The 11,719-nt window shown below is 43.7% G+C and overlaps 1 protein-coding gene across 1 annotated transcript in view; it reads right to left on the reverse strand.

Annotated features, from left to right (window-relative positions):
* Positions 1-11,719, reverse strand: part of CUNH2orf72 (chromosome unknown C2orf72 homolog) — a 15,311-nt gene continuing 3,592 nt past the window's right edge. Inside the window, exons 2-3 of the mRNA XM_077487681.1 lie at positions 6,511-6,597; positions 1-423 (exon numbers count right to left, since the gene is read on the reverse strand). Of these exons, the coding sequence (XP_077343807.1) occupies positions 347-423; positions 6,511-6,597 (164 nt within the window). The 3' untranslated portion in view covers positions 1-346. The remainder of the gene's footprint in view (positions 424-6,510; positions 6,598-11,719) is intronic.

Genomic DNA, 11,719 nt, shown 5'->3' on the forward strand with positions numbered 1-11,719 from the left:
CTCAGTCTTACAGATTTTTTATTTTTTTTTAATGTTCCTTTACTACGTACATAACCATAGAGGCCATCCTGATACAACAGAGCGAGCGGTGAAATGCACATAATACTCCTTTCACAGTCCTCAGTACAAAAAAAATAAAATAAAATTATATATGTTACTACCCAGCATATGGCAATCAAATTCACTCTCACTTTCCAGTGTGTGTTGGCAGTAATTCACAAATGCAGAGGAAATAACATTTAGTAATAACGTGCTCATCAGCAAGGACTGGTTTGGGAATGTCTTAGGTTGCTGTCCAAATTCTTAAGAAGTTATTTCCAGGCAGAGAGAAAAATCACTGGCGATACTAGGCCTCAGTTGTCTCAGTACAATCTCCATTGGGATACTGCAACACAGTCAAAGCTGTTCCTTCTTGAATGAACTCTGCAATAATAAAATAAATAGGGAGGGTAAAGTATTTCAATAAAATATGCAAATTCCAACAATGAACTAGAGCTGTACAATTGTATTAATATATACACAGTGTATATTTCAGAGAGATTTATTTTTATAATTATATATAAAAAATTGGGCTATGTTACGCTGAGAATTCTAAGCAAAAAAAAAAAAAAATTAAATAGATCCACAATTCTCATTTTATCCAGAATCATGTAGCTCTACAATGAGCTGAATGAACTTTTAATATACCATTTAGACCCCTTTCACACTGAGCCGCGGCCGCATTAGCACTAAAGTGTTGCTCATTTTAGCGGCACTTTTCATTCCAAAGAAGGGGTGAGAACGTCCATGTTAAGGCGCTTCAGATGCGCTGCCCATTCATTTCAATGGGCAGGACATTTTGGGAGTGCTGTATACAGCACCCCAAAGATGCCGCTTGCAGGACTTTTCCCTAACGTCCCGCAAGCGCACTGACCCAGTATGACACTGAAATTATTTGGAGGCAGTTTTCAGGCTCCACTGGAGGCCATTTCTAGAGCTAAAACCCCCTCACAAAGCCACTGGTAGATCCTAGCATAAATCCAGAAAACGGAGAGCTTCCTGTGCTCTGAGTGTTATCAGTTAGCATTGTTCCCAGCTTCCTCTGTGGGCAAAACACCCCCTCTGTTATGGAGATGAGAAGAGGGGGAAGTGTTCTGTAATCAATGCACATATTGCCATATTTTGACAACACTGTTTTCCAATATACTGTATGCACAACAGTGAGAGGGAGTGTTCTCACTCTTGGATTATAACCTTTTGTTTGGTATCCAGTCCTAATCTTTAATAAGGAGATGCATTCATCCTGCACCTTCCCTATTCATTGAATCATTCCTGCCTCCTCTAGTCAGTCTCTCTCTCTCTCTCTCTCTCTCATATCTGGTCACCTGACCTGCTACCTGTCAATTATTGCACTACATCACAATTACCTCTTTGCCAGTCACCTTCGATCTTTCTGCTGGCCATGCACAGATTAAAAATGATCTATTCTTCAGCTACGTTGTTGCTTCTATGTTCCAGTCAAATTACTATCATCATTTACACTGCTGCAAGTCTACACCATTTTCGCTATTCTCGCCATCTTTCTTTAACATGTCTGGCTGATGTTTTCGGAATCAGCATTCGCTACCCAGTCAAAGTGGTTGTAAACCCTTACACGTACCCAGTGAAGTGACTAGCCCAGGGGTAGGCAACCGTTATAGCAAAGTGTGCCAAAAAAAGGTTTTCAAAAGTAACTGAGTGCATCAGTTACAGTATTGGAAAAAAAAAAAAATAAAAAAAAAATAAGTCACTCAATTACCAAAATTAAGTTTTAGAAAAAAAGTGAACGCTAGAAGTGAGCATTGAGCTTTCAAAAATGAATGGTAGGTGGTAAGGTAAATGGTTCCAGAACACATGTGCTGCAAGGAAAGTAAGGTAATGTTAAAATTTAATATGCCAGCCGAAGACTTCTGAAAAAATACAGTATTTATCGGCCTATAACACGCACCCCAAGTTTAGGAGGGAAACCCCCCCTTAAAAAACACATTTAAATGCCCATTAATGCAGCCTCATCAGTGTCCATCTGCAGCCTTGCCCAGCCTCATTGCAGGCCGATTTAAAATTGGCGCCGCTCTCCGCTGACTGAGAGGAGAGGAGCGAGCTCTGCCAACATAAACAAAGCAGAATGTACTTTGCTTTGGCTTGGCTCCACTCGCTGTCCCGCCCTATTATGGACATAGCACAGGTCCAATGGCGGGACTAGGCGGCACTGTGAGCGGAGCAGAGCGCCGCCGAGATACACATAGCCGAGTTTACTCAGCTAGGCTCCGTGCACAGTCACGTCCAGTCCCTGTTATGTGCATCATGGGGGTGGGACTGGGAGAGGAGTCGAGCCTACTTGGCTATGTGCATCTCGGTGGCGCTCCATCCTCGCTCACAATCAGCGGGGGAATTCGGCATAACATGCACCCATGATTTTAAGAAAAAAAAAAAAAAAAAAAAAGTGTGCGTCATGCCAATAAATGCGGTATATGTGGGAAATAAAGTGTAACGTAATAGTGGTCACGCAGTTGGGCCCCATTTGGGGGGGGGGGGTATAAACGCAGGAAAAAGGGCCCTTCAAATTTTTTTTTTTTTAGAACTGCAGCCACAGGGAAATTGCACAGCACTTTTGCATCATGCAAGTTCCTACACCCATGCATTGTGCATTGATGATCGGGGGTGCCATTAGGAAGGAATGGCAGTCCCGGGCATCTGTAAAAGCATTGTGTTTTGGCTGCAGGAACAGGTGACTCCCGCACACGCAACAACCCGCACAAGTGTGAACTAAGCCTTATGCCACGTACACACTTATAAGACTATCCGGCGGTCAAACCGCCGGACTTTTGAAATGAACGGACTCGCCCACACACACACACACACACACACACGGAGGAAAGTCCATTCGTTTTGAGTGTGGCTCCAGGTAGCCGGGACCAGCGAAGGAAGTGTTGCTGGCCCTGTCACCTGGTATGAACTTAAAGGGGAATCCCTACGCCCCCTCCCCCATATCAGATCCTTATCCGAGCTACCCGTGCACGAACCCGATCTATACTTCTGTATACCTGTGTAGGAATCCAGTCTAGTATGTTCTAAACCTGTGCATGAATCCTGTCTAGTCTGCTGTAAACCTGTGCAAGAATCCTGTCTAGTCTGCTGTGTGTTTAGGAATACCGGCTAGTCTGTTGTAAACCTTTTGAACAAAAGAAAAAAGAAACCAGTAAGTTGGACTTTGAAAGCAGAGTGGATCGGTCAGGAAAGGGGGTGGGGACGAGCGAGCGGCCCCCCTCCTGAGCCATACCAGGCCACGTGCCTTCAACATGGGGGGGTGCTCAACACCCCAAAGCACCTTGTCCCCATGTTGATGAGGACAAGGGCCTCTTCCCGACAACCCTGGCCGTTAGTTGTCAGGGTCTGCGGGCAGGGGGCTTATCGGAATCCGTGAGCCCCTTTAAATAAGGGGGCCCCCGGATACCGGCCCCCCACCTTATGTGAATGAGTATGGGGTACAATGTACCCCTACCCATTCACCTGTGAAAAAAAAAAAAAAAAAAAAAAAAAAAAACACACACACGGGTTAAATTAGTTTATTGCACAGCTCCGGGGGTCTTCTCGTCGGACTCCTCCGCTATCTTCTGCTAGCTCTTTTACTAGCGGAGGAGCCCGGCTTTCTTCTTCGCCGCCGCCCTCTTCTTCCGACTTCGGGGGTCTTGTCTCCCTCTTCGGTTCTTCTTACCGGGCCACAGCCTTCTGTTCTTCTCTTCAAGAAGAACCGAAGAGGGGGACAAGACCCCCCGAAGTCAGAAGAAGAGGGCGGCGGCGAAGAAGAAAGCCGGGCTCCTCTGCGAGTAAAGGAGCTAGCAGAAGATAACGGAGGAGTCCGGCGAGAAGACCCCCGGAGCTGTGCAATAAACGAATTTAACCCTTGTGTGTTGTGTTTTTTTTTTTTTTACAGGTGAATGGGTAGGGGTACATTGTACCCCATACTCATTCACATAGGGTAGGGGGCCGGTATCCAGGGGCCCCCTTATTAAAAGGGGGCTCACATATGCCGATAAGCTCCGCGCCCGCAGACCCGACAACCAACGGCCAGGGCTGTCGGGAAGAGGCCCTGGTCCTCATCAACATGGGGACAAGGTGCTTTGGGGTGGGGGCCCGTGCTCGACCCCACCCCCTTTACTGACCGGCCGGGTAGCGTGCTCGGATAAGGGTCTGATATGGACCTAGAGGGGGACCCCCACGCGACTTTCCTTCAAATTTATTGTTAATTTAACATATTGTGACAAGAGCAATACAGTGCTGTCGTTAGCTGTGATTGGCCACAGCTAGCCACATGGTACAGATGGGCTGTGATTGGCCATTTTTACCAAGTGACCAATGTGACTAATCACGGCTACAACACAACGGATGGCATGAAAGAAAGCCATCCATTGTTTACCACAGTCATGCGATCTGCTGTGATTAGTCACAGTGATCACATGGTACCAGCAGCAGGCCTGTACAGTGATCTGTCATCAGCAGTGTCCAGTGGACAAAGTCGGTGACTGATCGTGCCTGCAGCATGGCCCGGGAGGACGTCATAAGACATCAACCTAGAATGACGTAAGTTTGACCCAGCTGTCCTTTTGCTACAGGCCGGGCGGGAAGTGGTTAAAAACTAAAGCCAACCGTAGACTGTTCAAATCTCAGTTGTTTCAGCTGGGACCAGCCCAGATTCAAATCATGTATGGGCAGGCTGAGTGCATGAAAAATCCGACAGGCTGGTTGAACCCAAGTTGATTGATCAAACACAATATCTCCATGGGATGGATTCCTCCATCAACACTGACTGTGTAGATGTGGGAATCAAGCGATTTTCTTCCCTGCTGCAAAAAGAAAACATCTCCATCTATGGCCAGCTTAAAACAAAATACCTACCGTAAATGATCTCCCCACAGACATTTTAGCATAAACTGCAATGCAATTATTTTTTTTCTATGCAGTCACATGCACACAAAGCTCCAGCTCCTATGCAATGTGGAGGGACAACAGTGGGGCTAAATTCCATAAAGTAGTGGCATCATGTGCTATGGCTATTGCTCTAGGCAGGTCAGATGTCACTCCCATCAGCCAAACATTTACACAGAGGATTATTGTTTTGCCTAATTTAACATTTATCCTGTTTCACATCGAAATCTCCCCTGTCTTTTTGTCTGCATTTTAGAAATGTTTGTTTTGCATATTTATCTCCACTTTCCCCTCAATCTCCAGCTTTTTTATTGCACTAATATTTCAGTCAGATTCTCAAATCCAACGCCAACTATCTAAAGGCCCCGTACACACGATTGGACTTTGACAACAAACATGCAAATTAGCTGTTTTGCAGCAACATCCGACTGTGTGTACGCTCCATTGGACAAACTTTTTCCCTTTTCAATTGGACTTTTGTTGGCTGTGCAAACTGACAAACTTTCTGGCAGCAAAAGTCCGATGGAGCAGAGTCTGATCGTGTGTACAGAAAACCATAGGACTTTTGTACAAAGTACAAACAGGCATGCTCAGAACCAATGCAAAAGATCAGACAACAATACAGAGGTTGACCAAAGGTGGCGGTAAAGAGCAGAAAAACCACATGATTTGGTGAAAGTTGGCTGAAAAAGTCCTGCTGTGTGTATGCAATACAAGTTCTCGGCCAACGCCCTTTGTACAAAAATCCACAGGAAAGTTTGTACAAAGTCCAATCATGTGTATGAGGCTTAAGTCGCTTTCACTGTCATCCCTAATGCACATTGTCCAAGTTTGGGGCACACACCTACATGGATGTCAAAGTGGAATTGTCCCAGCTGACAAACTAGACTAATGGATACTGAAAGGCAGCATCGGTGGGCATCACTGGTCGGGCTGTACTAAGAATCAGGGCACTAATTAAAAAGTGCAGATGCCCCCACTTAGAAAAGCCATTTATCCGCTCTCATGCTGTCAGCATGATGAGAGGAATGCAGATAACCAGCATTTCCTATTTACACTGGTCAGCTGTGATTGGACACAGCTGATCACATGGCAAAGAGCCTAAGTCTTAGGCTCCTTAACACGATCGGCGATGCAGTGTCCGAGAGACACTGCACCACCGATCGAAGGATGTCACATGATGTCCAGTCAAAACTATGAAGTCATTGCCCAGCCGTCAATCTGCTATAGTCCAGGCGGGAAGGTGGTAAATAATTAGACTTTGGTGCAGACAGTTTAAGTAGATTTGTTTACTTCATGCTTTAAAAAGTATGATCACATTGATTAACCTTAGGCTCAGGGCATCACAAGTCAGGAAAAAAATAAATAAAAAGTTATGCTGGAGATTTTCCAGATGATTGTTATACACTAATTAAGCCACTAAGCTAAACCGATAAAATAAAAGAAACTGAATTAGATTGTAAGCTCCTTGAGGGCAGGGACTGATATGAAGGTAATTATATATATATGTGCTACATAAATTGATGGTGCTATGCAAATACATTTCTAAAGAATCAGAATATTTACCCTTCTCCACACAGTCCTTCCATCTCCGTCTCCTCCTCCAGAAGAAACATTGGGACTTCGTTTTGGGCTTTACTTTTCTCAGCTCATCTAAAATAAAAAAAATGTATTATAATAATGTTACTTGGAGATCCAGTCCTGTCAAATATTAGCATGCCATAGGTCACAATTTTGTGATTTCACATTCAAGAATGGTGTGGCTGTAGTTGTCAGGACACAGAATGCACATTTAGCTTAAAGTCATATTGTAATTTAATTATTATTTTTTAAATATCTTTCCTTTTTCAATCTGTAGCTCTGCAATTTTCTGTAAAATTCAATGCAATATGGCTACCTGGATGTGTTCTGTACAGATGGTATACAGAACACCCCTAAAAATGTAATTTCCTGCTTGTGTGGTTGGCTCACCAATTTCCCCACAAGTCTGCACTAAGAGGGCTTTCACACTGCAGTGCCATACCATTGGCACTAAAGTGACGCTTTTGGGAGTGCTAAATACAGCGCTCCCGAGCTACCCCAAAGACGCTGCGTGCGGGACTTTTGCTAAACGTCCCGCAAGCGCACCGCCCCAGTGTGAAAGCGCACAAACTGCAGAGAATGGGAGGCAGTTTTCAGGCCCTTTTTAGTGAATATTTCAAGCACCAAAAACACCTGAAAATTGCCAAATTTTTGGTGAAATACACCCAAAGAGAAATCACATCTGAAGGGATGCAGACCCTGAAATTTTCCTCATTAGAGCCCTGCAAGTTCAGCAGCTGATTGATATTTATAAAACCACTCCCATACAGATTCCCACTCCACATGGACACAGACAGTAATTTTTTTTTTAAGAAACTGCAACAAACTTTTTTAAAGTCCTTGCAATGTACATTGATCACCCAGACAGGAATGTTTTATTCAGAGACTCATTAAAGCGGATGTAAACCTGATTCATGAAGTTTGCGGTGGGCACACATCTGCAGTGTTTTCTTAGCTTTCTTCAAAGCACTGTGTCCCGTGTCTTTCTGCTGTTCCGTTCTTCTGTTATCAGCATGATAACGTCTGACAAGTTCAACAACCAAGATAAAACCAGGCTGACATTTGTGTCGGGATGGGTGCTATAAATGGGATTAGCAGAGAGCTGGTCTATTCACAGCACATTCATTCCTTCCTTTGCCTATGTGGAGTGGGGGGTGGTGTGTGTGCGCCTTTTAGAGCTGCACAATTCTGGCCAAAATGAGAATTACGATTTTTTTGCTTAGAATAAAAAGATCACGATTCTCGTGATGTAAAATCATTCACATTATTTAAAATAAAAAAAAAAAAAAAAAAAAAAAAAAAAAACACCCCACACAGAACACACCACTAACTAGTAATGTAAAAAAAAAAAAAAAAAAAAAAAAAAAAAAAAAAAAAAAAAATTGTATTTGCGCAGCGGTCTTTCAAATGCAAGTGTGACATAAAATATTGCAACAACCATTTATTCTCTAGGGTGTGTAAATATAAATTTTACACACACACACACAGAATAAATAAAAAACTAGATTTTAAATTTGAAACTAACAAAATGCAAGAAAAAGGTTTAGTGTTTAAACTTTTCACTTACACACAGTCTATTCCATTGACAAATTATTACAATATTTATACTTATGTTTAACTGATAAAGAATGTTTTGATTCTTAGACTGCCCAGTTTCTCTCTCACTTTCTATTGACAGCTGTGGCCTCAGAAGAGCAGGGAGAATCCTTTGCATAGAAAGAATCGGGAAACACTTTAGTCAAGGATTGCGATAACTATTCTTGACGATTAATTGTGCAGCTCTAGTTCCTTTTCATCCAATCAGCTGTCACACAGTGTATGCCAAGAATCCACACCCAGTGGTGAAACAGGAAGAGAAAATTTCTAACACAATGTTCACTTTCTAAAGAATATAGCAAGCTGAAGACCGCAGGTATACATGTAAAACTTGTGTAGGGAGATTAAACCAATCTGTAGATCATCTGAGGCTGTTCACTTCACTGGGTATATGTGAGGGTTTACATCCACTTTAATAATTGAAGGACAAAAAAAAAAAAAAAAAAAAATTACACCTCACTTCCTGCTGATGGGTGGTTCTCTAAAAAGGAAGGATATTACCAAACGGGGACACAGGGGATAGGATCAGCCACACAAACAAGGTGAATGGAGGAAAATCTCCCCCCCCTGCTCTCCAAGGATGCATGAAGGTATATATGCTGAAAAAAGTCCCCTCCTTTCCAGTCAAGTAGCCTAGCTGTCAAAAGGATATAGGTGAGGGAAAAACCTACATAAAAAAGGGGCACAGAACACAATGAAAGAAAAAAAAAAAAAAAAAAATAAATGTAAAATGTCTTTCTACCATAGTACATTTAAAAAAGGGGCGGGGGACTGGTATTTACCCGCCACTAGTTATAAACACTGCTGTAGAAGCAGTCCACGTTGTGCCCATCAATGGCTGTGACCCAAGCCTGGTTCTCCGATGCAGGGTCACAAGCTAATCCTGGAGGCTCTGCAGCATGTGATCTCTAATAACCAATCACCTGCTACTGTTCATTGTTACCATCTCTTATTCCTACAATGTAGAAAAGAGGGATATCAGGAATCTTTGAACAGAAAATGATTGTATGAATCAGGAGCAATGGCTGACAGTCTATTCATTTTCACTCGAATCAGATGCAATCATCATCATTTGAGATTCTGACAGCTGCAGGAGCAGACACTGCAGATTTCCATCCATGTTTCTCTCCTGCAGCGCCGAAAGAGTAATCTTACTGTACGTGGCCAGCTTTACCTGACTGATATTAGTAAGCTAATTAAAATTGCAATGTGCAGCCAACATGATGATCTACTGACTTCAATATGCCAAGTTACACATTATGGGCAGAGCGGATAGTAGGAATACTTTTTTACATTGAGTGGATCAGTATGGCGATTTTAGAATGAAAACACCAACTGCTGCCTATATACTTAGCCAAACAAAGGTGTCATTAAAAGTGGAATTCCAGCTTCCATATAACCCCTTAAACTGGCACACTAAGAAAGTTCTGTATACTTACCGATTTTAAGGCCACTCTGGTCACATGATCTCCCATGTCAGCCTGCAGCCTTATTCCTCCAATAATGGCTGCTAAAGCCTAGAGTCAACAACATTACCCATAGGCTCCCATGGCCCATCTGCTGTCAGAGCCCCCTCCTCTCCCCATCTTTCTAACACAGGTAAGTTAACATAGGTGTCAGGAGGGGGAGGGGGGGGGGGGGGGGGGGGGGGGGGACAGTATTAAGGCTAGTTAAGCCTAGTTAAGTGGAAGCTAGAATTCTACTTTAAAATTAACAGATTGCACTAGCTACGCGTCTGCACAATCAGATTCTAAAACTGCCAATACACAACTCCATAGCTCACAACTGTCCCCGACAGTTGCGCAGTACGGAGCAGAAAATGCATCGAAAATGCTCCGAAAATCTCCGAAGATGACCCGCCAGTTCCGTGAGTCGAGGTGGTAGCCCCACCATCCAAGCAGACATAGGGCTGGGAAAATTAGAGGGCTTCGCTCGCCACGCTTCAGGCTCGGCCTCGCTGCGCTCGGTTCTTTTATATTCCAACTCCATGTCCACTTGGATGGTGGAGCTAGGACCTGGACTCACGGCGCAGGCTCCGTTCATCTTCGGCTGTTTTTCGAATCTGTGTGTGCTGTGTACTGCGCATGTGCAGTGCAGTACACACTATCCGATGGGGGACTGTATATGATAGGACACCGGGTCTGGGGTGGGCGCCTCGCGTGACCCACTCCCGCTGCGATTATAAACAGTGGGAGCTGATATGCAAGTACAGCAGACTTAATGTCCACCAGTGTCCTATCATATTGTGTCCCCCATCGGATAGTGCCCGCTGTGTACTGCGCATGCGCAGTACATAAACACACAGATTACGAAACTAGCCGAAGATGAACAGCGCCTGCGCCGCGAGTCCAGGTTCTAGCCCCACCATCCAAGTGGATAGAGTTAGAATATAAAAGAGCCGAGCGCAGCGAGGCCATGCCCGAAGCGTGGCGAGCAGAGCGTGCCCGCGAGGGGCACTCCAATATTGGCAGCCCTATGTCCACTTGGATGGTGAGGCTAGCACCTCCACTCATGGTGCAGGTGCCATTCATCTTTGGAGATTTTCCAAAGATCCTTCTGCTCCGTACTGCGCCTGCCCAGTATGGGGCAGACAGTATCGGATGGCCGGACTGAATATGCCAGAACACCGGCAACCCAATGCTTTGATACACAGGCAGAACACCAGTCTGCCTATATAAACAAGGCAAATTGCCATTCTGTCAGTACAGAAGGCATGGATCCTGTCTCTGCTAAGCAGGAACACTGATGAATGCCTTCCATTAGTAAAAGTACCCCCCCCCCCCCCCACAACATTGAATCACTGGCTAGGCACAGTTAACGCTTGATCGCCCCTGATGTTAACCCCTTCCCAGCCAGTGTCATTTGTACAGTAAAAGTGTCAGTGTAAAATTTTTCCGCTGCAATATCACGGTCCCGCTATAAGTTGCTGATCGCAACCATTACTAGTTGGAAAAAATAAATAAATAAATCCCATAATTTGTAGACGCTATAAATTTTGCGCAAAGCAATCAATATATGCTTGTGATTTTTTTTTTTTTTTTTATTTACCAAAAATATGTAGCAGAATACATATTGGCCTAAATGAATGACTTTTTTTTTTTTTTTTTTTATTGGCTGTGTTTTATAGCAGAAAGTATTTTTTTTTAGTGCAAAAAGATTAAAACCGCAGAGGTCATCAAATACCACAAAAAAAAAAAAAAAACACAATTATTTGGGTACAGCATTGCATGACTGCGCAATTGTCAGTTAAAGAAATGGAAAAAAAAGTGGCCTGGTGCACCTGTGGCTTTCCTGCAGGTGAGCTGCACCTTGCCATAGATTTCTGCTAGATTGTGTATGTATAGTACACTTTCTAAAAGCAAACCAAACCCATAGGTAATAAACAGAAGTCTATGGCTCAGTGCAGGTAACCACACTGAGCAAGCACACTGCACTACACCTGCACATCAGTTTGAAAGCAGCCTAGTAACTACTGCAGAGCAGATATGCCCATACCATAAATACACTTTTATTTTAGTAATAAACTTCCCAAGACCCCATTAACACTGAGGGCGTTTTGCAGGCGCTATAGCATTAAAAATAGCACCTGCAAAACACC

Source organism: Lithobates pipiens, unplaced genomic scaffold (assembly GCF_037356315.1).
Source record: "Lithobates pipiens isolate NorthernLeopardFrog02 unplaced genomic scaffold, aLitPip1_a1.2 Scaffold_18, whole genome shotgun sequence".
In the NCBI taxonomy this organism is placed as follows: domain Eukaryota; kingdom Metazoa; phylum Chordata; class Amphibia; order Anura; family Ranidae; genus Lithobates; species Lithobates pipiens.